The sequence below is a fragment of the Mauremys reevesii genome, linkage group 9 (assembly GCF_016161935.1).
Source record: "Mauremys reevesii isolate NIE-2019 linkage group 9, ASM1616193v1, whole genome shotgun sequence".
In the NCBI taxonomy this organism is placed as follows: Eukaryota; Metazoa; Chordata; order Testudines; family Geoemydidae; genus Mauremys; species Mauremys reevesii.
This window is the reverse complement of record NC_052631.1, coordinates 24,417,175-24,443,994: the sequence shown is the minus strand read 5'-3', so window position 1 is coordinate 24,443,994 and position 26,820 is coordinate 24,417,175. Positions and strand designations below refer to the sequence as shown.

General features: G+C 51.4%; 2 protein-coding genes across 5 annotated transcripts in view; one reads left to right on the top strand and one right to left on the bottom strand.

Moving 5' to 3' along the window:
• Nucleotides 1–26,820, bottom strand: part of GPR149 (G protein-coupled receptor 149) — a 237,823-nt gene that overhangs the window by 149,509 nt on the left and 61,494 nt on the right. Inside the window, exons 3-4 of one of the 3 annotated variants that reach the window (XR_005584697.1) lie at nucleotides 22,342–22,489; nucleotides 20,952–21,140 (exon numbers count right to left, since the gene is read on the bottom strand). The exons of 1 other annotated variant lie outside the window; for it this stretch is intronic. The gene's annotated coding sequence lies outside the window, so the exon portion shown is untranslated. Of the gene's footprint in view, nucleotides 1–20,951; nucleotides 22,490–26,820 lie in introns of those variants that run through there. One more of the 3 variants, XR_005584696.1, reaches the window with a different exon arrangement.
• Nucleotides 75–11,211, top strand: LOC120372016. 2 transcript variants are annotated; one of them, XM_039488661.1, is made up of 2 exons: nucleotides 75–124; nucleotides 9,012–11,211. In XM_039488661.1, exon 2 carries the CDS (start codon nucleotides 9,019–9,021, stop codon nucleotides 10,471–10,473), a length of 1,455 nt encoding a protein of 484 aa, XP_039344595.1. In that variant the 5' UTR covers nucleotides 75–124; nucleotides 9,012–9,018; the 3' UTR covers nucleotides 10,474–11,211. The 2 variants fall into 2 exon arrangements, with proteins under 2 accessions (XP_039344595.1, XP_039344593.1); XM_039488659.1 differs by lacking the exon at nucleotides 75–124 and adding an exon at nucleotides 863–896 and having other exon boundaries at nucleotides 7,332–11,211.

Here is a 26,820-nt window from a genome sequence, read left to right as displayed (position 1 = left end):
ATTAGTTTTTTATCTCTTTAAACATCTCTGGAAGCCAACTTTCCCTCAAAATCCAAGTTACAATTGTGGGGGATTTTTCCAGGACCCCGCTTAATACACCCCTGCATAAGACCCCAGGACTCTGCTTCCCAGGCCAAGCGTGTGGTCCCGGCTTAGCATGAGCAATAGGCCTAGCCCTCAGTTAGCTTAGCATAAGTAACAGTAGGCTACTATAGACCAAGTGGAAAAATTTGCAATAATATGATGTGGCGTAATAAAATCAAGCCTGAAGAAAAGAGGAACTACCACCAATAGGCAATTATGAACCTTGGTCTTATATTATAGTGTGATAGCAATGGAAAATTTAGGTCTTGTACAGTCGAAACCGCACGTAGGGGGGCACGAGGGGTACTTGGGAAATAAAGCTTATTGTACAAGACATTTAACTGCAATTATATTAAGCAATTTAGTAAACAATAAGATACGCAAGATAGGTTGGGGCAAGAAGGGAAGATTGGTGAAATCCAAGGCCCTTAGAGAAAAACAGGAAAGGCCCTACAAGGTAGTTGGGTCCAAAGTACGGCCCCAGGGGATTTCTGATAGGTCTGCTATTAAGAATATACCTAATAAGGATAATAAGATTTGTAATGTGTGATGACGCTTTGCGGTTTTTATCCTTAAAAGCTAGAAGCCCTGAAAAGTTGCCAAGGCGGCCGGACCCCATGCTGGGGGATCTGTCGACCTTCCTTGTATGCATACTCGAATAAAAGAGCCATCAGGCTGTGTCTGACCCTAAATTCAAGCGTGTGGTCAATTTTTCCACGACAATTTGGGGGCTCGTCCGGGATCCACAGATGACATCCCTGGATCAGAGGACCGCGGGCAGTTCCCTCCCAACCCCAGGGCCCATCTGAGAGGTAAGAGACCTTTTGAAATCTCTGCTGCTAGGGACTTGGGAGAGGACTGGTCCGTAGGCTCTGGCTGGGGTAAGTCACAAGCTGGATCCAACCTTGGGACATGGTCAGACACCCCTGAGGCCCTTGCTTAGGCCTTGATAGACTCGAGCTGGGGTTTGGGAGGGAATGGGAACTAAGTCGTCGGGAGACGTGCAATTGTAAAGTTAGGCTGAGTTATAGTCTCAGTCTCGCCGGGAGGCGGGTAGAGTCAGGCTGAGTTATAGTCTCAGTCTTGCCGGGAGGCGGATTGCCGGGAGGCGGAAGTCAGGCTGAGTTATAGTCTCAGTCTCGCCGGGAGGCGGAGTTGTGCCGGCAGCCCCTCGGACCACGCTCTTTGGGTCCGGAGAAAACTGATCGCCTATTAGAGCTGGGCGTTCGGCGTCCCGGAGCCACTAGGTTGGGAGGGACCAGGGGTAGTTTCAGCCCTGGCGAGCTATGCCAGGAAACGTGCCAGTGTGAGTGAGGCCGTGCGGCCTGTGCGTGTGTATAAGGCCGAGCGGCCGGAGTGAGTTGGCTGTGGAAAGACGCCCCAGACCCTCTGCGAAGCAAATTTGCTCATGACCGGAGGTGTTCTGAAAGCAAGCTCCACAGCCTGCTTGAAGAGAGATTGAAAAGCTTCCCTGACTGGCAGGCTTTGGTAAGTGGCTAGCCTGTCAGGGTGCTTGTGTGTTCCCTATCCTGTGTCCCTTACCCCTCCATATCCCCATGGCCCTGTGACCGCCCTTTGAGCACTGCCTTGTAAAAGGCCACAGAGTCCCTCTTTGTCCCCCTGGAGCCATAAGCTCCCTTCCCTTCCTCGGAGAGGAGGGAAGCCCAGGAAACCGCACTGGCCAGCTCAAAAGCTACTGCAGCACCGTTGGCTTGAAGGCTGGTGCCCAGGGCTGGAGAGGGACGTACGGGGACCACGGGTTGTTCAGTCAGCCCGCCCCCCTTGTCCGCCTTCCTGCAGGCTCGCCAGAGGGAAAATGCCTGGGAACCTGCTCCCTTGTGTTCCTGCCATGAAACAAGGGCAGGCCGAGTTGGGCCATTAGTGTAGAACTGTGGTAACCCCCGAGTTAGCATCCTGGTGCGATTGGCTTGAGTGAAGTGTGCTGTGGTGAGCATGGGGGCCAAGGGATCGAAAGTCCTGCCGGTCCCACCCAAAGGCACGCCTGCTGCTTATATGTACGTACATTATGGATCGTCGACGTGTAAATATTTAGATAAGTGGAACTGGTATACTAGAGATAATCCAAAACTGCAGTTTCCCCTCGAGGGTAGCTTTGATCTTGACAGGATGGTGCACCTCAGGGGAGCCCTTCTTGCCAACACGGTGCCCCAGGGACAGTTTGATGCCTATTTTCTGTGGTACGATGAAATGGAGAAAAGACGTCAGGAGTCTAAGGTTAGGGGATTGAAAGATTCCCAGGAAAAGCTCCAGCAGAAACTTAATGAGGCTCAGAAAAAGCTGGAACTTATGAATGGCTTTGGGCAGCCGCAGATACGTAAAGACCACCCCCCTTCCCTCTTCCCGGTGCGGGGAGAGAAACAGAGAAAGCAAACAGGGGCGGCTCCAAGAGCTCCATCAGCCCCTTCTCAAGACCTGATTGACTTGTTTATAGAATGCAGGCAGTGGCCCGCGGCGGCCCCTGCTCGGGAGGGAGGGGAAGGGAACGGTGCCCGGACTGAGCCACCTTCCTACTCTTCAGCGAGTGGTGCCTCTTCTAGGGATGAGGAGGAGGTTGGGTCCTCCCAGATCACCCAATCCCCCTCCGATAGCGCGAGCTCCTCTGCGGGGCTGGGTTCTGCCCGAAGCTCCCCAGAAGCCCAACAGCGCCTCGAGATATTGGCTAAGCAAATCGAGGATGAGCTCGCTCAGGCGTCAAGCCACTGCGGGGACTCAGAGGACCCTGATCCCGTTAGGCGCCTGTCAGATGCCTTCGAAAAAATGAAGGCCCTTGTTAAGTCCCCAGAAACGCCCCCGGTTTACAATACTCGATATCAGACCCTGTTAGCGAGGGGGCGGGAGCAGTTGGGAGATTTGGGGAGGGAATTGTTTGACCCCCGATCAGGGAGGTTACTACTACCCCTGAGGGAATTGCCAGGGGGAGCCGATGGCCACTTGGTCACTGTGCATGCTCCCTGGTCTCCAGGGGACTTGTATAATTTGATTGACAAGTTCCCCAAGATTCGTGAAGACCCGGAAAAATTTCAGGAGCAATTGCGGATGGTTGTCCAGTGTTATAACCCATCCTGGGCTGATCTAGATCAACTCCTCCGGGCAATGTTGCCAAGAGAAACTCTAAACCGCCTCTACACCAAGGCGGGCTGGCCTGGGCAGGGAGGGGCGGCACTTAGTGAAGAAGCACTAACAGCTGCGAGGGATAATCTGATTCGAGCGGTCCTGGAAGTCTGCCCTAAGCGGACTGACTGGACCAAAATTAACTCCTGTAAACAGCAAAAGGGAGAAAACCCGGCCGATTACATGGAGCGCCTGAAACAGGCTTTCGAGCGCTACTCTGGGATAGAAAGAGCAGAGGAGACAGCTCGCCAAGCCGTAGTAGCCGCCTATGTACAGGGACTCCTTCCAAAAGTTAGTGAACCCTTGAAGTTGGGAGTAGTGGATTGGGAGGGCAAGGATATCGAGGGAATTCTGGCTGCTGCGCAGCATTTTTATAGGCAGGTGGAAAAGAAAAAGGACGATAGTGAAACTCAGTTGATGGCCTTGCAGCTGAAATCCTTGCAGGGCCCTAGAGGGCAGAAAGTCAAGGCTGGGCCCTATAATCCCAATCCAGAAGTGCCCATGGCGTATGGGGCTCCACGCCCCAGCCCGGACACATGCTTTAACTGTGGCCAAGGGGGCCACTGGCGGGCTCAATGTCCCCATCCTCCCCGCTGCGCGTACTGCAAGCAGCTGGGCCACTCCTCTGGGGGGTGCCCAGCGCGCCCACCTCGAGCTACCCAATATTTTCCCCGCCCAGACCAGGCGTGCCCCCCCCAGACATGCCCCTCTTCTTTCCCCGAACCTCAGGCATTGCCTAATCCACCTCCCCAGTTAGTTAGCTATTAGGAGGGCCAGGAGGCTTGTAACATCATCTGCCCATTCCTTCCCATTGACCAGGAGGGTCCGACTGTCTCCTGCATAATTAATGGCATTCCTACTACCTGCCTGATTGATACTGGAGCCTCGCGCTCCACCTTAAGAGCACAGGAATTCCCCTCGGCACCCCTTACGTCTGAGGTTGTTTCGGCAATAGGAGTGGGGAATGCTCCCATCCCCCACCCTGTTACCTCCCCCTTGTCAGTCTCTATCGGACCATTGTCTGATCAGCATGCGTTCCTTCTCAGCCCCTGTTCTCCTGCTAACTTATTGGGAAAAGATTTGCTGTGTAAATTAAACTGTACAATATATTGCACCCCGGACGGGGTGTACTTGGAGGTGCCCGATCCTGCTCAGAATGCAGTTTTAGCTCTGCTGCAGGACGAGCATGCCTCAAGGGGAGAGACCCAACCCAGCCCTTCCTTGTTGCAACAGGAATTGCTGGCAAAGGTCCCTCCTTCACTGTGGGCAGAGCATGCCAACCAGGTAGGGCGTATTGGTTCTGCCCAACCGGTTAAAATTCGTGTAAACCCAGCAAAGCCGCTTCCCAGGGTTCGTCAGTATCCGCTGTCAAAGCAGGCCGAGGAAGGCATTCAGCCTGTGATCAACACCCTGTTGGAACAGGGGGTCATTATACCGACTATCAGTGAATGCAATTCCCCTATTTTACCTGTCAAGAAGCCAGGAAAGAACTCTTGGCGCTTTGTGCAGGACCTTAGGGCTGTTAATGCTGTTGTTATCCCCAGTTTTCCTGTAGTCCCAAACCCTGCCACCATTCTCTCCTGCATCCCTGCGACTGCACAATACTTCTCTGTTATAGACTTGTGTTCTGCCTTTTTCTCTATCCCGATCCATCCCGATAGCCAGTATTTGTTCGCCTTCACCTACCAGGGTTTCCAGTACACCTGGACTAGACTGCCACAGGGTTACACTGAATCCCCTACCATCTTTTCTCAGATTTTAAAAAGGGATTTAGATGACATTGTGTTCCCTCAGGGTTCAGTGCTGATCCAGTATGTAGATGACCTACTGCTTGCTTCTGACAACCTGGAAGCCTCTCAGGCAGACACACTTGTGTTACTTCAGGCCCTGGCCCGAAAGGGCCATAAGGTTTCTAAGGCAAAATTGCAGCTTTGTCTGCCCGAGGTCCATTACTTGGGGCATGATATCTCAGCAGGTCAGCGCAGTCTATCCCCCTCCCGTGTACAGGCTATTTTAAAAATCCCCAGGCCTGTCACCAAAAGACAGCTGCGAGGATTTCTGGGCATGGCAGGGTATTGCCGTCAGTGGATTCTGGGGTATGCCTCCTTGGCCCGGCCTCTGCAGGATTTGACACTGAACAAGGTCCCTGACCCCGTCCCGTGGACAGAGGAGGCTATGGAGGCTTTCCAGAGCTTGAAGAGTGCCCTGGCCGGGGCCCCTGCCTTGGGGCTAGCTGATTATCGAAAACCATTTACCCTGTATTGTCATGAGAAGGGGGGGTTCGCCCAGGGAGTGCTCACCCAGCTGCATGGCGACAGGCACAGGCCCATCGCTTACTTTAGTTCCTCTTTAGACTCTGTAGCTGCTGGCTTACCGCCATGTTTAAAGTCAGTTGCGGCGGCAGCGAGCCTGGTGGAAGCTTCCGCTTCACTGGTGTTAGGACACCCATTAACCGTCGCCGTACCACATGCAGTCACAGCTTTATTAACTAAGGGAAAAACCCAGCATCTTTCTAACTCACGTCTCACTAAATATGAAATGTTGCTTTTAAATGCAGCTAACGTTACTTTGGCCCGATGCCCTGTTCTTAATCCGGCTTCTTTATTGCCTTCAGCAGCTGATGGGGAACCCCACGACTGTGTTTCTGTTACTAACACGCTTGTAGTCCCCAGGCAGGATTTGCAGGATATTCCCCTCTCTAATCCTGATTTGATATTCTTCGTGGATGGCTCTTGCCTCCGGGATCCCACTGGCCAGCTTGTAGCGGGGTACGCAGTCTGTGACTCACATGGGACAGTGGAGGCTTTCTCCCTCCCAGCCGTAGGCTCTGCCCAAGTGGCAGAATTGGTTGCCCTCACTCGGGCCTGTCTTTTAGCCACCGGACAGTCGGTGACTATTTTCACCGACTCCAGATATGCCTTTGGGGTTGTACATGACTATGGGCAGCTCTGGAAGTACAGAGGATTCCTCACTTCCAGCGGTTCACCTATTTGTCACGGCCCTTATGTTGCTGCTCTTCTGTCCGCGCTTCAAGCTCCTTCTTCTATTGCTGTAGTCAAGTGTCCAGCCCACCAGAAACCCTGTGATGATGTTACTAAAGGAAATGCCCTGGCGGATAACGCCGCCAGGTTAGCGGCCCTTTCCGGGCCTCCGGCTCCCACCACTCTCCTTCCCCTCTGCACTTCTAAACCCGCGTTACAGGAAGATCCCCTCCGGGATCTGGCGGGGCTCCAGGATGCTGCCTCTGACAAGGAAAAGGTAGCCTGGAAACTGTCAGGGTGTGTGCAGCACCCTGAGGACGCCTTGTGGCGCGACCCAGATGGTCGCCCGGTTGCGCCCCAGGCCCTACTCCCTCATTTGGCCCGTTTGGCCCATGGGTTGGCCCACATAGGAAAAGGGGGAATGGTTGCAGCAGTAGCCAAGCACTGGCACGCCCCGCGCTTCTCAAGCGTGGCCAAGCAGTACTGTGATTCCTGCCCTATCTGCCTGGCCCACAACAGGGGAAAACCAGTCCGCACCAAACAAGCGGCCCACCCAACCCCATGGGGACCCTTTGTGAATATACAGGTTGATTTTATCAGTATGCCTAAATGCTGCTCTTACGAATATGTATTGGTCTGTGTGTGTACGTACTCGGGATGGGTAGAAGCTTATCCGTGTGCGAAGGCTGATGCTATCACAGTAGTAAAGCGCCTCCTAAAGGATTTTATTCCCAGGTTTGGCTTGCCACTCTCTATCAATAGCGATAGAGGCACACATTTCACCGGACAAATTATGCAGGGCATTTGCAAGGCCCTTCACATTGACCAGCGACTCCACTGTGCACACCACCCACAGAGTGCAGGTGCCGTGGAACGCAAGAATGGGGAACTTAAGAACAAGCTGGCAAAGCTGTGTGCTGAGACGGGTCTCAAATGGCCCGATGCCTTGCCCCTAGTCTTAATGCAAATGCGAAACACTCCGGGGCGCAAGCATGGCCTGTCTCCACACGAGATTCTCATGGCCCGCCCAATGAGGATGCCTGTTTCCCCGCCCTTACCCCCCAGCCAGGTAGACTTACAGCTTATTGATGATACCGTGCTCGAATACTGCAAGTCCCTAATTCGCTCTGTCAGGTCTGTTCATTCCCAGGTCCGTGAAGCCCTCCCCAAGCCGGCGGATTCTGCATGCCATCCGTTGCAGCCAGGAGATTGGGTTTACACTAAGGTGCACCAACGCAAGTCCTCCCTTGAGCCTCGCTGGAAAGGCCCCTACCAGGTGCTGCTGACCACCCATACGGCGGTAAAGTGCGAAGGGCTTGCCGGCTGGGTCCACGCCTCACAGTGTAAACGTTCTCCAGTCCGTGTGGACCGCCCTGGCATGTCTGTGGTGCCGGATACTCCTGAGGTCCGTGAAATTCCTGTTCCTGAGATTCCTGCTCCCGAGGTTCCAATACCCCCGGATCCAGAGGACCCCCCTCCCGTCGTTCCCCCCGCTGGATCCAGATATAACCTCAGGGAGAGACGTTAAAGGACTCAAAGGGAACTGGTCCCTTGCAGGACTCATTTGAACATGGCTGCTCCTAGGGCCATAAGAGAATCCGCGATGGTGCGGAGGTGGCTTATGCCCTCCATTTGGTTTATCTGTATTACTATGTTGCTCTTACTGCTCTTGAACTTTCATTACTCTTTCATGTCCTTTTGGGCCCCCGTTAAGGCCAAGGCCCCCTCCTCACCCACCTGTAACATCCCTTGAGGCCCCCCAACGCAGGAGTTGGAGTCCTCCGCCACTACTCCCAAGCGGGGGCGGAGGTCCCTATCGACGGGGCAAGGGAAAGGGGTGAGACCCCCGCCTGTAACTTTCGATGAGGTTAGAAATTGGCCCTGGTGGAAAAGACGCTATGTTGTGTACTGGCAGGGAGGAAATTGCGGGACTGATTCATGGCAGTGTGGCGTTGATTGGATCTTGGGATTCATCCCGCGAACGGGGCGATGTGCAGAAGGCCAAGTCGCTTGGCCTTGCATTACCCTCCCTGAGTTTTATCCCGCTGCTCCTCCCACCCCTCCACCTCCTCCCGTGTTTACCCCCCCTCCTCCCACCTCTCCCCCTCCTAAAGGAGCTTCCCGGTCCCCTCGGGCAGCTGCCCCTCACGCCTTCCGCTTAATAACCGAATATACTACTGTCCTGCAATGGCCTAGGCCTTCCCTTTCCGGAGATTTATTCTCCTATTGCTCTGCCCGGTTGTTCTTCTCCCCCCGAAACTACCCGAGCCAGTTGTACCAGCGAATCATCTCTTGGGAATCCATGGGCACTGTGTTTATCGATCCTGTCAATATTTCCTCCGACCCTACGTCCCAGCCTAAGGTAAAAAACTACACTATGCCCGGTTGGCGAGACGGTGTGGACGCTATGTTGCTTCCCGGTTCGTGCCAAACCAAGGATGAATCCGGTTCTCTGTGTTATCTGATTACCCAGGCCACTAGAACTACAGCCTTTACCAGCAGGCATTGCCCTGTTACCCCTAACTTCACTTGTGAACAGACCCTTCCCCTTACAGAAAATTTTACCTGTACCTTAATTCAATACACCCCCACCCTATTCGCCAATATATCCATGGCTAAAAGGACCCTCCATGTGCATACCCATCAGCTCTGGTATGAAACAGTGGGAAAGGGAGACATTACGGGGTTCCGATGGACCATTTTAAATGCCACTCTGGGGACGATCAGATTTTCCCTCCCTCTATCCCATTTCCAAATAGCTGCTACTTACCCTAACTGTTCCAAGGGGGCGGCCATGAGACTCGTGCAACAGCACTTCCTAATGAGGGGGCAGCGGAGAAAACGGGGACTAGCCGATACGTTATGGAAGGGAGCCAACAGTGCAGCCTCGGCTTGGAATGTTTTTAAGACCTCCCAACATGAAGCCCGATTGGGCCAGCTCGAGCATGCATCCGGTCTTATCTCTGCGGCACAGGTGACGGGACTTAAGGCGGGGATAGGGGAATTGCATGTTATCTCCACCCTTAACGTCCTGACCCACGATCTCCTCTCCCAGATGGTATACCATATTTCTGGGGCCGGGAAGGCATTGCAGTGGGACCTTGCATGCTCGGAGGTTCAGGACTTCCTCAACACTCAGCTGGCAGAGATTCAAGAGGACCTCCGGCACCAGGCATGGCCCGCTGCCCTTCGAAACACCTCGGGTGTTCCCCCAGAACTATGGCCCTGGAGGCATACATGGAGGTTTTCCGATTGGGGTTGCCAACGCTCCCAGTGCTCTTTCCAGGCCTATGGGCCTGTAGGTGGAATTTGGGCCCCCACTTATCGGATCCTCCCTGGCCCCTGGGGCGGATGTCTGTGGGATTGGGTTATCCATCAGGACGTTTGGGAGATCAAACCGCCCCACGGCCCCAACAGGTTCCTAGTCAGTGCTGCGGAGATAACCCCTGATCTTTGGTTCGGCCAGGGTTCATTATGGACCCTCTGGCCTTTACAACCCCCTCAGCTCCGATGCATCCGTAAATTAAGGCCCGGGGAAATTGTTGTCCTCCACGAGCACGTTTGCTGGGAGGGCTGGGGTAGATTAGCCACATTAGGTTCTAGGACCATCCTCGAGGCCAATGACAGCTGTGTCCTTGTTAACTCCTCAACGTCACTAGACACTGTCTTTAATTTAACCACTGCCTCGGGCTCGCAGGTTGTGTACTGGCCTGCGGACCGACGCTATCAGGTTTCTTTATCATTCTCTATTCCCTTCGACTGGGCTGCTCTAACATTGGACCGCTTTCATTCCCTTGAGACCCTTTTGCCTGAAATTCGTAAACTTTCCAAGCTAAAGGCCCAGATTGATGTCCTGGAAACCACCTATAATTCCGAACTCCGAGCCTTCGAAACAGCCCATCGGGTTACAACCCTTTGCACTGGCTCGGATCTTCTCTGTTTTATCTCCAGGGCATTGCACCCCCCTCAGATGAATCGGTTCCTGTTTTGGGGATTTGTTGGGGGAGGTCTCCTATTAAGCTTCTGCACCTGCTACTGCTGTTGCACCCGTTGCCGTGCCCGGCCCATTACTCCCACTGTTCTCACCTTTGCACCACCGCCCCCATATCCCGACCCAGTGCCTCTTGCCCCTCTGAGGGAATCTGTGTTAGAGCCTGAATCTCCAGTTTATGATACCCTGGAAATAACTTATTACAGCGGGTATGAGACACCTCAGGAAGAACACCCCGAGGTCCATGGTCTCATGACCATCCATATTGAGGGCATAGATGGTTGATGCATAGAGCATCAAGAGGAGGGAATTGTGGGGGATTTTTCCAGGACCCCGCTTAATACACCCCTGCATAAGACCCCAGGACTCTGCTTCCCAGGCCAAGCGTGTGGTCCCGGCTTAGCATGAGCAATAGGCCTAGCCCTCAGTTAGCTTAGCATAAGTAACAGTAGGCTACTATAGACCAAGTGGAAAAATTTGCAATAATATGATGTGGCGTAATAAAATCAAGCCTGAAGAAAAGAGGAACTACCACCAATAGGCAATTATGAACCTTGGTCTTATATTATAATGTGATAGCAATGGAAAATTTAGGTCTTGTACAGTCGAAACCGCACGTAGGGGGGCACGAGGGGTACTTGGGAAATAAAGCTTATTGTACAAGACATTTAACTGCAATTATATTAAGCAATTTAGTAAACAATAAGATACGCAAGATAAGTTGGGGCAAGAAGGGAAGATTGGTGAAATCCAAGGCCCTTAGAGAAAAACAGGAAAGGCCCTACAAGGTAGTCGGGTCCAAAGTGCGGCCCCAGGGGATTTCTGATAGGTCTGCTATTAAGAATATACCTAATAAGGATAATAAGATTTGTAATGTGTGATGACGCTTTGCGGTTTTTATCCTTAAAAGCTAGAAGCCCTGAAAAGTTGCCAAGGCGGCCGGACCCCATGCTGGGGGATCTGTCGACCTTCCTTGTATGCATACTCGAATAAAAGAGCCATCAGGCTGTGTCTGACCCTAAATTCAAGCGTGTGGTCAATTTTTCCACGACACTATATAGTCATGGTGACTCTCCAAGTCAGGAATTGTGGGTAAGTAGCCTACGCAAATGAAGTTCTCTATGGCAGCACTTTTCACTAATGGAGGGAGTAGAGAGTTTTTCCCTCTGGAGCTTCTGACCACAGGGCCTGTCAGGAGTAACTACAATGAAGTCACTGGAGTCTCTAACCAGAGGAGAATTAGGCCTATGGACTCAGTTGTTCCATTAAGGTATTGCTCTGTGTAGATGGAAGTGTGCAGATGCCCTAGTGGGTGTCTCAAAGGCAGGGGGTAAGAGTCTTCCTGGTGCACAAGGGCAGTGCCCACAGCTATTGTGAAATCCCCCAGGCCTGAGGCACCTCCCCATAAAAGCTACAGAGGCAATTTCATGGAAAGGATAATACAGCCTAAGGTTGTAAACTCTGTGCAGCTTGGAGGTGGGGATGCTACATGTCTCTCCACCCTGCCCTCCCATGCTTCTCTTGTGTCTGTCAAGTCCCCACTCCTTCCCCTGAGCAAATCCCCACATCAGCAAAGGAGCCTGTATGAGTGTGAGGAGAGAAACCGGGTATGAAGGTGGCTGAGCCCCACTTCTGACTAATGGGGAGGGAAAACATCCAGGTGTGGAGGGCCTTCATTGCCTGCAGATCTGGAGAAGTAGGCGAGGAGAGGAGAAGATAAGGTTCCTCTCTCCCAAAGTTCCAGAATGGTATTTGAATTCCCACCTACTATACTGAGAATTGCAGCATACACCATAAATGAATATTTCAGTGGCACTAATAATATTTTATTGAATCTGGAGGATTTATGAGCTAGACAGTCTATGAAGGGGGAAAAACACATGGATTCCCTTAAAGCAACGGTTCTCACTTCAGCAAAGCGGCTAACAGCAAGTGATTGCTTGGGCCAATCTGTTATCTTTGCTTACAGATTTCCCTGGATCATCTTGTTATACCTACTAGCATGGCACGTGCTTTAAAAAGCACAGCAACATGCCCTAGTAATTGCAAGGGCTCCCAAACTGCATTTCAATGCTGTTTGTTTGGAAACTTCTGCATATTGCTGATGCAAATATAACAACATGCACTATTGAACTAAAGAGCTAAAGCCAATCCACTAATGACATTTCTTTTAACCATAGCCAGTGTTGGGCCTTTTAAAATTGAAGATATTTATATGCCACCCCCCATCACTATATTATCTTAGCACAGTCTTTAATGTACCTATGGTCAGACCACCCCTGTGAGGTAGGGAAGTGCTATTATCCCCAATTTGCAGTTGGGGAACTGAGGCACAAAAAGACGAAGTGTAGGCTCCAGGAAGAGACTTAGGCAATGCTGAGGGTAACTTTTAGGTCCCTAGAAAGAGAAAGAAAATCACAGAAACAGCACTCTGATCCACAAAGCTAAGTGAGGCACTTAGGTTCCCTATATGATGAATAGGGAGAGAGAGGCACCTAAGAATGCAATCCATGGTAAGTGCAGAGCTTCCTAAGCTAGCTAGTGGGGGTTGCCAATGACCAGAGTGTGTGCTCAGCCTCATCCCTCTCTGGGGAGGGGGATCTAAGTCGGGGCTGCAGGGAGGTGCCTATTGCTGCTTAGTGATCCACGAATAGGAGCTCAGCAGCTTAGGCACCTCAAGTGTTTCTTGCAAGAATGAGTTAGGCTCCTGCCTCGCTCCACATGTAACAGCCAGAGGAGAAGGGAGTGGTGCAGCCCCCACCCACCTGTAACATTTAACCCAGTGATTAGAGCATCCTCCAGGCAGAGCGGGAGAAAGGATTTGAACAGGTTGGGGTGGGGGGGAGGTCTCCCACCTCTCAGGAGAGCGCTCTAACCATTGAGTTATGGGATATTGTGAAGTGGGTTTCCCTCAATCTCTCCTGTTGCAGCTGTTCCCCTGTGAATAAATAATGAAAGAGCGATGATTGGACCGGGGGGCTGGACCCGGGGTCTCCCAGTGGTGAGGGCACCAAGTGGACTAGACAGCCCCTCTTGTTGTCTGGCCCAGTGACTGTTCCACTCTGGGTAAATAAATGCTTAAATAGTCATTGGGTCAGAGGGGTGGGGGTGAGAGAGCGAGTGAGCAAGAGAATGATTCTGTAGCCCAGTGATTAGGAAGCCCTGCTGGGTGGTGGGAGACCCTGGGTCCAGTCCCCCCTTCTCCAGTTGTGAATCACTCTGGGGCTTAGAGGGGAGACAGGTTGCTGGACGCTGAGAGTGAGACAGCCATGCACATGCCCAGAGGCAGGAACAGAGGCCCCTAGGGAACTTTGACCCTGAAATCTTAGGCACTGAGTGAGTTTAGTCACCTACTTGGTTCTGCAGGAGTTTTATGGATCACAGCAGATCCAAAACTGAGACTTAGGCACCCCAGTTCCTTTGTGGGTGTAGGTAACTTTCCCAAGGCAACACAGGAAAGCTATGGCTGAGCAGGGAAGTGAACCTAGATCTCCCAAGTCTCAGACTACCACCCTAGCTACTGGACCATCCTTCCTCTCACCTGGTTCCAACCCTGTAGGTATTGCCTTCAATTGTTTTGCCAGAAATAAGTAAGGCATAATCTGGCCTCCAAATTATTACAATATTTTATATGAGAAAAAAAGCCTTGGCTCATTTTTTCTTATGCACAATCAACATCTTGAATTTGGGTAGAAAAAATTCACACTATCAACAGATTGGTGATTGCAAAATGTTTGCAAACAAATATGGTAATGAAGTACAACTAAGTATGTTCTGAAAAGCCACCTAACAGTTCAGAGCTTTCTGTGTATCAACTGTGCTCAGCTTTATTCTGAATCATAGTACTTATCAAAGGCTGATGTTGATCAATAAATGATTTATTTTGTTTTTAAAATCACATTGTTAAGCACTGGAATAAATTGCCTAGGGAGGGTGTGGAAACTCCATCACTGGAGATTTTTAAGAGCAGGTTAGACAAACACCTGTCAGGAATGATCTAGATTGGGGTTCTCCAACTTTTTTTTGCTGGGGCCCCCCTTGAAAATATTTCAGGCTCTGGGAACCCCCTCCACCCCCCCAAACAAAAGTGATAGCAAATTACTGTACATACTCATACAAGCATACTCATGGTATTGCCACCCTTATTTCTGTGCTGCTGCTGGCAGCGGCGCTGCCTTCAGAGCTGAGTGGCCAGCTGCTGTATCCCCCCTCCCAATCTCTCCCACAATATTTTTTGTGATCTCACAACCCCCTACACTAGCCTTTTGGGTTGGGACCCCCAGTTCGAGAAACACTGGTCTAGATAATACTTAGTGCTGCCTTGAGTGCAGGGGACTGGACTAGAAGACCACTCAAGGTCTCGTCCAGTCCCATAATTTTCTGATTCATGGGCTCTGAATTGAACCAATGGGTATGCTTTGAAAACTTCAAAATGAGAAATTTAAAATAAAGCAGTTCAATAAATGATGACACATTGGGCCTAGCGTTCTCAGGGCTAACATATGGCTGTGAGAGCTGGAGATCTACTAAAAACGTTAGACAGAAAACTCGATGCCTTTGAAAATAGATGCTCACAAAATCTTCTGGGCACTGGATGAAGAAACTATCAACAATAAAGAGATCCAAGAAATCGCCAGCCAGCAGCTCATCTCCACAGACTCAGAAGGAAGCGCTGGAAATATTTCAGGCACGTACTTCAGGTGCCAAACAGAGACTTCCACATGAAGCTGTCAAGTGGAAACCGCTTGGTGTGAGGAAACAAGGGCACCCAAGAGAAACCTTAAGAAAAACCTTTTGCAGGGCAGGCAGAAGAGTCAATCTGAACACCGCAGAGAGATGGAAATAGCAGCTAATGACAGAGGGATGGAAGAGACTAATTTCCACCCTGTGCTCCAACATTAGTGCAAGAAGGATGTAATAAAAGTGTGAGGGTTTAAATGGGGGGAGGGGGAAGATAAATGAAAAACACACTGAAGTAGAAAAGTAGCATGAACTCAGAGATAAATGTAACTGGGATTGGGGATGAGATGCAAAAGGTTACTACTTCAATGTTTGATAACAGCAGAATACAAACAAGGATGGTCAGTGGGTCTAGCATCCTGTAATTTTTATGTTTGCTTCTGGAATGGAACTGTACAGTGTGAAATGATACCAGCGCTTTTGGAATGGAATCAGTGCACACTGTATGGAGGACTGTGCAAGCCGTCCTCATCCACTGCACACAACTGAGCTGTGTTCTGGAAAAGTTCCCTCTACCCTAACATGTGCGGGTGGAGGCAGGGGTGAGCTGGAGCCGGTTCACACCGGTTCGCACAAACCGGTTGTTAAATTTAGAAGCGGTTTTAGAACCGCTTGTTAACTGGCTTCCCTGCGAGGGAAGCTTTGATGGGCTCTGGCTGGGAAGGATGTAATTCCTCCTCCCGGCCGCCAGGCGGCGCCATGCTGTGCTGCGGGAGCCATGTCGGCTGCCTCCTGGCCCAGTTGCTGCTGCTGCTCCTCGGACCTCTGTGCCTGGGGGCTGCCGCTGCTGCCTGGTGAGTTCCCGGCTGCTCCCAGCCGCTCTCCCCCTGTGAGAACCTGCATCCTCTGCCCACAGCCCCTGCCCCAGCCCCCACCTGTCACAGCCCCTGCCCCTGCCCCAGCTGCAGCCGCCCGCAGCCATCCCCTGGCACAGCCACCCGCAGCCAGCCCCTGCCCTCTGCCCGCAGCCAGCCCCTGCCCTCTGCCCCCTGCCCGCAGCCACCCTCTGCCCGCCTCTGCCCCCTGCCCGCCCCTGCCCCTGCCGCCGCAGCCAGCCCCTGGCACAGCCACCTGCAGCCGCCCTCTGGCCACACCCGCCGCAGCCACCCCTGGCCACAGCCACCCTCTGCCCGCAGCCGCCCGCAGCCAGCCCCTGCCCTCTTCCCCCTGCCCGCAGCCCCACCTATCACAGCCCCTGCCCCAGCTGCAGCCGCCCGCAACCACCCCTGCCCACAGCCGCCCCTGCCCACAGCCACCCTCTGCCCCTGCCCGCAGCCAGCCCCTGCCCCTGCCCGCAGCCAGCCCCTGCCCCCTGCCCGCAGCCACCCTCTGCCCACAGCCACCCGCAGCCATCCCCTGCCCTCTGCCCCCTGCCCGCAGCCAGCCCCTGCCCCCTGCCACCCTCTGCCCACAGCCGCCCGCAGCCACCCTCTGCCCACAGCCGCCCGCAGCCACCTGCAGCCATCCCCTGCCACAGCCGCCCGCAGCCACCCTCTGCCCACAGCCCCTGCCCCAGCCACCACCTATCACAGCCCCTGCCCCTGCCCCAGCTGCAACCGCCCGCAGCCACCCCTGCCCGCAGCCACCCCTGGCCACAGCCACCCTCTGCCCACAGCCGCCCGCAGCCATCCCCTGCCACAGCCGCCCCCTGCCACAGCCACCTGCAGCCACTCTCTGCCCACAGCCACCCTCTGCCCACAGCCACCTGCAGCCGCCCTCTGCCCACAGCCTCTGCCCCAGCCACCACCTGTCACAGCCCCTGCCCCTGCCCCAGCTGCAACCGCCCGCAGCCAGCCCCTGCCCACAGCCATCCCCTGCCACAGCCGCCCGCAGCCAGCCCCTGCCCACAGCCGCCCGCAGCCAGCCCCTGCCCACAGCCGCCCGCAGCCAGCCTCTGCCCACAGCTGCCCGCAGCCATCCCCTGCCCACAGCCGCCCTCTGCCCACAGCCGCCCTCTGCCCACAGCCGCCCACAGCCACCCTCCGCTCCCAGCCACTGCCCACAGGCATCCCCTGCCCACAGCCGCCCGCAGCCACAGCCACCCACAGCCGCCCGCAGCCACAGCCACCCACAGCCGCCCGCAGCCACAGCCATCCCCTGCCCACAGCCGCAGCCATCCCCTGCCCACAGCCGCCCGCAGCCACCCTCTCCCCACAGCCTCCCACAGCCATCCCCTGGCACAGCCACCCGCAGCCACCCTCTGCCCACAGCCTCCCGCAGCCATCCCCTGCCACAGCCACCTGCAGCCACCCTCTGCCCACAGCCACCTGCCGCCATCCCCTGGCACAGCCGCCCTCTGCCCACAGCCGCCCTCTGCCCACCCTCTGCCACAGCCACCCACAGCCACCCTCTGACCACAGCCACCCTCTGACCACAGCCACCCTCTGACCACAGCCATCCCCTGCCCACAACCACCTGCAGCCATCCCCTGCCACAGCCACCCTCTGCCCACAGCTGCCCGCAGCCACCCCCTCGCGCAGCCCCCCACTGCCCGCAGCCACCCTCTGCCCACAGCCACCCGCAGCCATCCCCTGCCACAGCCGCCCGCAGCCATCCCCTGCCACAGCTACCCGCAGCCACCCTCTGTCCACAGCCACCCTCTGCCCACAGCCGCCCTCTGCCCACAGCCGCCCGCAGCCAGCCCCTGCCACAGCCGCCCGCAGCCAGCCCCTGCCACAGCCACCCGCAGCCACCCTCTGCCCACAGCCGCCCGCAGCCACCCCCGGCCCACAGCCGCCCGCAGCCACAGCCACCTGCAGCCAGCCCCTGCCACAGCCACTCTCTGCCCACAGCCACTCACAGCCAGCCCCTGCCCACAGCCAGCCCCTGCCCACAGCCACCTGCAGACAGCCCCTGCCCACAGCCACCCGCAGCCATCCCCTGCCACAGCCGCCCACAGCCAGCCCCTGCCCACAGCCAGCCACAGCCACCCTCTGCCTGCAGCCAGCCACAGCCAGCCCCTGCCACAGGCACCCTCTGCCCGCAGCAACCCACAGCCACCCTCTGCCCGCAGCAACCCACAACCAGCCCCTGCCATAGCTACCTGCAGCCAGCCCCTGCCCCCTGCCCGCAGCCACCCTCTGCCCACAGCCGCCCGCAGCCATCCCCTGCCACAGCCACCCACAACCACCCTCTGCCCACAGCCACCCTCTGCCAGCCGCTGCCACAGCCACCCTCTGCCTGCAGCCATCCACAGCCAGCCCCTGCCCGCAGCCACCCTCTGCCCGCAGCCACCCTCTGCCCGCAGCCACCCACAGCCAGCCCCTGCCCGCAGCCACCCTCTACCCATAGCCAGCCTCTGCCCACAGCCAGCCTCTGCCAGCCCCTGCTGCAGCCACCCTCTGCCCACAGCCAGCCCCTGCCCACAGCCACTCACAGTGAGCCCCTGCCCACAGCCACCCTCTGCCCACAGCCATCCACAGCCACCCTCTGCTCACAGCCTCTGCCCACAGCCAGCCTCTGCCCCCAGCCACCCTCTGCCCGCCCCTGTCTGCATCATCTGCCCACAGCCAGCCCCTCTTGCAGCCAGCCCATGTCACACTCCCTGCCTCCAGCTAGCCCTGCCCCATGCCCCTGTCTGCAGCCAGCCCCATGTCCACTGTGTCCTGCAGTTCTCAGGGCAGTAACCCTGCACATCTGCTTCAATGACGGGGGGTAGGGAGCAGCTGGGACCCACACATGTGCACACCCTAGGGTGACCAGACAGCAAGTGTGAAAAATCGGGACAGAGGGTGAGGGTTAATAGGAGCCTATATAAGAAAAAGACCCAAAAATTGAGACTGTCCCTATAAGGAGGGATAGCTCAGTGGTTTGAGCATTAGCCTACCTAACCCAGGGTTGTGAGTTCAATCCTTGAGGGGGCCACTTAGGGATCTGGGGCAAAAATTGGTCCTGCTAGTGAAGGCAGGGGGCTGGACTCAATGACCTTTCAAGGTCCTTCCAGTTCTAGGAGATTGGTATAGCTCCAATTATTACCTATTACCCTAGCACACCCTAAGGGAGTGGCGGGGACCCACACATGTGAAAAGGAGCTCATTTCTAGTTCAGGCCCATCTTTTTAAAAAAGAACTTTAGGTAGGGTTAACATACATCTGTATTTTCCTGGATTTGTCAGGCTTTTCAGTTCTTAAATCGCTGTCTGGGCAGAATTTTTAAAATTTAAAAATTCCTCCCGGGAAAATACGGACGTATGGTAACCCTATTGGTACAAAAAATACATGCTCTAGCACATCCCTGAAATCAGAACTTTTTATAGAGAACCGGTTGTTAAGATTTTCGCAGCTCATCACTGGGTGGAGGCTGTGGGCAAGTAAGATTCCAGTGGCACAGCTATTAGTTGGAGCCACTAACCAAACTCTCCTACAGAATAGCAGGCACACAGATGGCACAATGGTACTGAGGCTGCAGTACTAGCCACAAAGTAACACTGCTACAGCTCTGTGGTTTAGGTGGGAAGAGTTCAGTTCCTTCCTTTCCCACCGCTCCACCCGCTCACAAACACACATCCACCATGGAACCTCATGCACCAGTACTGGGTCAGGGACCAGGTTTTGACTGTTGGGCCTCTTTTCTTTTTCCAAAATTGTACCAGTTTTCCCTTCAACAAAATAGTATAATGTACTTTATACAGTGCCAAAATGGCTTTGAGATAAACACAGTGTGAATTTTTCCATTGGCCATTAGGTCACAGAGTTGTGTGCACAAATAGGCAATGCTAGGTAGTCACTTGGAATGACCTAGATTGCTAAATGTACCTCTTTTTGCATGAACTTATGGCTATCGAGGTACCCATGAGTGCGTAAAATGTGCTTGTGCACATAGGAGGCCAGTGTGAAAACATGACAGTGATGGACAGTGTCTGCTGGTGGCATCACCTAGTTGTTAGGAGGTGAGGTCCCTGTTCACCACATCTCTATTCTTTTCCCCAGACCACCTCTATGCTTCGGGTCAATGTGTCTTTTATTGGGGGTTGATTTGACCCTCTGGTCAGGTTACCACTCGATCCTCTCCCCCTGCCATGACGGGATTCCTAGCAATATATGCGGTTTGGTTATTGACGCCCCTCCCCTGACTTTCTGATCCCAGACAGGGTTTCAAAAGGTATTTAACCTTTCCTTCCTTCCCTGCAGGGGGAGTCTAGCAGGTAAGGGTTTTCATTCCCTTCTTAATGAGGGGCGGGGGTGAGTTGGGTAGGGAAGCCCAGGCCCTCTCACTCCACCAGGCTCCAGGCCAGGGTCCTGTAAGGGTTACCAATGTCAAGCACCCAGAAGTGCCTTAAGGCTGCCTCCCTGGGCCAATTCCTACCACCCAATTTCTTGTCAAAGTCTCAAAGTCTGAAGAATTAGTAAGAGCAAAGATACTAAATGAACCTTCAGCCCCTCTGGGCTTAGCAGCCAAGCTCTTCCTCTCCAGGAGAAGGTTGTTGTAGTGCCTTTCCTCAGGCACGCTGAGAGCAGCTCCTTCTCCCTGCCTTGCAGCCCCCCCTCTGAGCCTCACCTCCAGCTGCCATGCTCTGGAAGTGTGGATGGTCACCTGGGCACAGAGTTGCTCTGAAACCCCACCCTAGAATTTAAGGGGTTAATACAGTGGTCCCCAACCTTTTTTGTCTGGCGGGCGCCAGACGACGAGCCATGGAGGATCGTGGCAGCGGACAAGCATCTGCCAACAAGCGGCAACGTCAATAGTCATCGCCGCCAAAATGCCGCCGACAAGCAGTGTCATCCAGAGGCGTTGCTGCCGAAATACCGCCGAAAATCAGTGGTGACACCTCTGGATGATGCAGGTTGTCGGTGGCATTTCGGCGGATGCTCGTTCACCGGCCAGTATGCGGGCACACTTAGACGCCCCACGTTGGGGATCCTTGGGTTAATACATCCCATCAGAGAAAGCAAAACATTCTTTCACAGAAAGTGGTTACTGTATGCTTGCAAGTTTGTCTCTCTGTAACAAGTTCAGGTTTTTTCCAAAGATATTTATAACTTAGAAAACACCCTGCCAGAAGGTTATATCACTTTTAGAGTACATGCAGCTCAATCATCTTTCCAGTGGACTGGGACCACTTCACAAAAGAACACCTTACTTGACACAAATTAACTCTTATGGAGTCCCAGCAGTGAGACCAGAGATTAAATGGGCTTGGAGACTGAACCTGGGAGATGGTCCCTACAGGGGAAGGTCAAGGTATATAGGCACACTGCTTCTCTGTTGCTATTCTGTGGATCAAACAGAGTTTTGATCACCAGATGCCAACATTCCAATGGAAAAAAATTCACACACAACTATTAATTCACAAAAAGCATATAGGTAAAAAGCAGGCTGGTGGAAAGTTTGATGCGAGAGAACCTTGTCATTTAGAAATGTTTTTGCACCTACTGAAGAACTCTGGGCCCACTTCTCATTTACACTAAGGCTTCTTCACATAGCTCTGGCAGTATAATGGGGCCTAAAGTGGATAAAAGTTACAGTTAAAGGGAGTGTTAGACCCCTTTACACAGCCAGATTGACGTAAAGAGACCTTGGAATAAATGAGAATCCAGCCCCCAATTTTTCCAGCACATTGGAGGTAGAAAGGTTCTCTTTTTTGGGGTGTTTTTGGGAGGATAAGGTGGGGAGGTTGAATTTCCCAGGTAAGCTTTAAAAATGTCCAGTTCTAACAATACATTTCACTTTATTTCCCCCACACCACTCAAACAGAGCATCTTAGAGACACCACAGTTAAAAGGACAAAAGTATGTCCTTGGACATTTTTGTAGCAGTCTGGATATTATCTATAAAGAACTGACGTATATACAATACCACTGCACAACGAAGACATACTAATCAATAATCCCAGACAGCCTTTTTGGAGTGATTTACTGATCCACCAGGACAACAAGCTTACCACTCACTTTTCTCCTACAAGCTACTTAAGGAGACACTTAACTGAAAAAGATTGAATGATGTAGCATTAAGCAGATGGTTAAAAAAAATTCAATGCCACAAAATAACTTTATGCTTTGGGTGTATAAATAATCAGAATAAAGAATGAGAAAAATACATTTGGTCTTGTAGCTTACCTAGCCAAAGTCACTATTTCTTATTGGGAGCTGCTGAGTGCTCAGCATTTTTGATTTTAGACCACTTACACACTTATTTAGGTGTAGAAATCAGGTCTCAGAAAGTATCTACTTTTGAAAACCTCATTCTGAATGACATGAAGTAAACCAGATTTCATTAAAAACAACGCAACGTAAGAACATTACAGCTCAACTGTGTAGTTCAGTAAACCCCTTTTGATACATACAGGAATCTGTTAGGGTGGGAAATCAGAATACACCTGGAACCCACTAAGCTTCAAACATCAAAATCAGATAATAGGCTTCACCCTATATAACCCATTTCCATCCCACATCTTCCCCATAACCATTCTGTCACCATTCTGATCTAGTATGGATTTTCCCTTTGGCCCAGTCCAGTTAGGCTCCTTCTAGGATAGTCCCAGCATCGGTTGCAGTGTCTCCTTGAGCAATCCAGTTGTGACTCTTCTTAGGACAGCACTGCTCAGGCTCAGCTCCTTGACCATCTGATATATTAAACAGGAATGTTCAGCACCCATTCACCTTGGGCAAAATTTCCTTTGCTATCTGCCCTCTTATGTGTCTCAAAAAGTGATCTGGGCAACACTACCACCCCGCCCCCACATACACACAAATACATAGCTCAGGTCACCAAATAAAATAACAGGCTTACAAACATTTAGAATTATAAACAAACACACTGTTGAAGCACCAGTTATATACCAATTAGGTATGAGTTCCGTTTTTTTTTCTATAAATGGTGAAAACAACATTGAAACTTTCATAAAGTGGTCTTAGGCCCCTTTTTACACACACCAGGTTCAGATTCACTGGGGTTGGATGAAGGCATAGGAATTTAGGCCCAGACCGTGGGGCCCAGTTCCTGAATTCACATAATGAAATCAGAATCTTAGTGCACTTAAAAAGAAGTGTTTCCAGCCCTACTGGGTGTAAAGCAAAGTTTAAAAATATGAACACAGTGTAACTGATGCTTGCCTGCAGCTGCAGAGAGCTCCTATTTGAGGTAACTGTGAAATCTGCTGTTACGCCAGCTAGATAGCATGAAGGTGGGGTCATGGGGGTTGTGCCCCCAATTTCCTTATTTCAACAGGTTTGTTGTCCACTGGCACCAGAAGTGGAACTAGTGGAAAACATCACATGGCCAGCTCCAGTAACATTTTCCAGTGAAAACAATTCAATCTAAAAATCACCATGAATGGCAGCCTCACAATGCTCATGGATAGGCCGAAAATTCACAAAGATCTTTGTCACACAGGTTGTGGGTACAAAGAAAGTTCTAATGAATCACGCCCGGTTCCCAACCCACAGTTGAACTTCAGACAAGGTTAGCACTGAGTATGCTTTCTGGGTGAGTCAAACATTTAGCGCAGCTCCATTACAACACGCCTGTCATCTGGAGCTGACATTCTCACACGCCCGCTCAGAGTTTCACTCTTAATTTTGGATTACCTTGGCCCCTCTAGATTGAAGTGAGCACCTAAATGTTACTTGAAAGTAGTTTTTCTAATTAAATTACAATAACTCTGACATCCAAGATATTGGAGGGTGGATGTAGAGAGGATACTGAATTAAAAATATGACTGTAGAAACATTTTTAAAAATGTGGTGTCAGTTGAATACATCACATTGAATTAAAATATTTCAGAATTCCTGTTTTGTCATTTTAATATCATCAAACCGATTATCCTCTTTTAGTCAACATGGTCCCACACTAAAATGATTTTAAAGCTTATTCTTAATAATCTTCCCTAAAATGTCCTCTAGAAGTGCTGATTGATTGCTAACACAATACATTTCTTTAGTTTCTCATTGGATACGTTCAGTACTTTTGTTGAATGCTAAGCAATGAGTGTCTGACACTCTTTCACGTGAGCTGGGAGAAGACCTCCAAAAAGAAACAGAATGGGGCTAGCAGCACACAAGGACAGGAGCGGTGGCTCTGTAGCATTAAGCCCCTCTAGTATAACTATAAGGTAAAACAGATTTTAAACACATTAAATCAGACAAGCATTTCATGCCTTTTCCTGGATTGCCCCTGGCAGATGCCATAGCATGGCAATCATGGAGCCCTGTGTAGCTTTTGTGACTGTCGCAGCATGCTTTGCTTTTGCATGATAGCAGGGATGGTTATCAGCCATATTGCACCATCTACCATACCATAAATTGGTAATAAGATGATTGTGGCTACCAGTCCTTTTGCACTGTTCCATTGGGAATGACTCCTGAGTCAATCCCTCCTTTTGGTATCTAAAAATAGAATCAGTCATGCCTAGAATATGGGCAAGTCCCCTATGGGCAAGTCCCCTAGTCCTGCCTAGAATATGGGCAAGTGTACTAGAGAACCACTGTATCAGAGAACCAGAGAGCACAGCTGCTCTGTGTCAGATCCTGCAGAAATTATGAGCTGTATTCTATTCACAGGGGGTGCTCCTGCAACAACCCCACCTGTTGATTCCGTTCTTCCCTCAGCCTTCCTGGGCTACCATAGCATTGTCCCCACTTGTGTGATGAAGTAATAAAGAATGCAGGAATAAGACACAGTGATATGAGTGGAAGGCAGCCTCCAGCTGCTATGATAGTCCAGACAGGACAGTAAGGAGTGTGGAGGAGAGCCAGCATCCCCTCTGCTAGTTCAGGGGCACTTGAATCTTTCTTCACACATGAAGGGGGGGGGCTGATGGAGCTCCAGCCCTGTTTTCTATGACGATGATGGTTATCAGCCATATTGCACCATCTACCATGAAAACCAGGCACCCTTGATCAACCTAACAGATGCTGGTCATCATGGTTACCAGTCCTTTTTGCCAATAGGCTGATGATGAGGACGGGTACCAGTAGTATTGCACCATCAGCCACCGAGTGCTGCAGCATCGGGTCTATCTGCAGCATTCAGTAAAGATAGGGTGACATGTTAAAGAGTCAAGACAGGATTGTTTGACACTGTGTTTGACGCATTTGGAGCTCAGCCAAGAGGAGACTGCAGGAACTGTGGGATAGCTTGAGTCCTCCAGTCCACTGTCTGGAGATTTTTAAAAATGATTTTGAATTTCATCTTCCTTTATTTTGATTTTAGCTCCACTGGGCAAACAGGAAAAATCAAAAGTTCGCTGGCTTTTTTCTGTCTCTACCTGCCACTGCATCCGAGCTCAGATTGCTGTCGATATATGGACCAGGCCTAAGAGAACTACACTGCAGCCCGAGGGTATGATTGCAGCTTGTGTAGACACACGCAAGCTAGGTATAATTTAGCTAGCTCACGTATTGGAGCACTGAAGCTGCAGCAGCACACGTATCAGTGCCGGCTGTACAAACCCACCTGGAAACCTGGGGAGTTACTTGCACTGTACTGCAACTTCAGTGTTCCGGGACCTGAGCTACTTTGATTAAAGCTAGCTTGGATACCTCTACACCAGCTGCAATCACACACAGTGATCTCAGGGTACACATACCTAAAACGTAACTGACTTGCTGAGGAGCAGAAGAGGTAGAAGAATAGTAGGAAATGCAACTAATAACAGGCATGTCAGATAAACCAGGCCCCCTCCTCTCAGACCACTTTTCCTGCTACCCACCTATTTCTGCTCCGTTACTCTCCTTTTGCTTGTGTAGGGACTGCCAACCCAGCACCAGCTCCAAAAGTCTATTGAAGTTAATGGGAGTCTTTCCACTGATTACAGTGGGCTTTAGATCAGCATAGTTACTAGATAATGTTTTCACCTCTCTTAGCCAGAAGGCCGAGAAGCGATGAAAACATTATCTAGTAACTATGCTATACTCTCACTTACACCCTTTACATCTGTTTTCTGTCCAGCTTACGCTCTGATGTATAACAATGAAGTACCAGAAACAACTATACCACAAAAGCAAGTTTCCATCAATAGAAGAACTAGGTCTTCTATGCTCTGACACATTCCTAACAACATTCAGATTCCACAATATTATTAAGGAAATAAGTCAGTATAATGCTACTTGCATATCAGTGCAGTACATCAATGGAAAAAGTATTCAGTGCAAGATGTTTTATTTATAAGATGTGTCAATTTTATCTAAACTAAAATAAAAATTGGTCATACACATCCCCAGCTGTGTGAATCAACATAACTCCTTGGAAGTAAATGGACTGCACTGATTTAAACTAGCCAAAAATGATTGATATTGTGTGTGTGTGTGTGTGTGTGTGTGTGTGTGTGTGTGTGTGTACACGTACACACACACTTGTCTGTCAGGAATAAGATTTGGTGCACTACACTGCACATTCAGCATCTGCATCTTGGAAAGAAAGTATAAATAATGAAAGTGGGGGAGATGAAGACAGACTAAAAGCTAAGAATATTTTTTCTAAAGCACAACAATATTTTAAAAAATTTGTAAAGTCAACCAGAATGCAGAAAAGAAGGAGGTAGCTCCAAATCATACACATAGGCCTCTGCTTTATTTTGTCTGATGTATCTTTCTTCTTCAGTAAAGCAATTCTTTAATAAGAACGAACACAGGATCTATATAGAGAGATTAGCGGCTCAGACACAGTGCTGCAGCCCTCCAAGTTAGGACTACTCAGACCTTTATCCAGACTGAATACCTCAAACTAACTCAGGATTAAATTAAATTTTCAGCAACAGTTCAATAGCTTCCTAGAGGAGATAAGCCTTCTGAGAGTCAAGTGGAAACATGGGGCTGGATTCTGCCTTCGTGTAAATCCACAAAAACTTCTTTGAGACAAGTGGAGTTATTTCAGATTTATCCTAGTGCAAGAGAGCAGAATTTGGTACTCTGTCTGCAGCACACTACAAATTCAGTGCTCAATGCCCTCTACAAT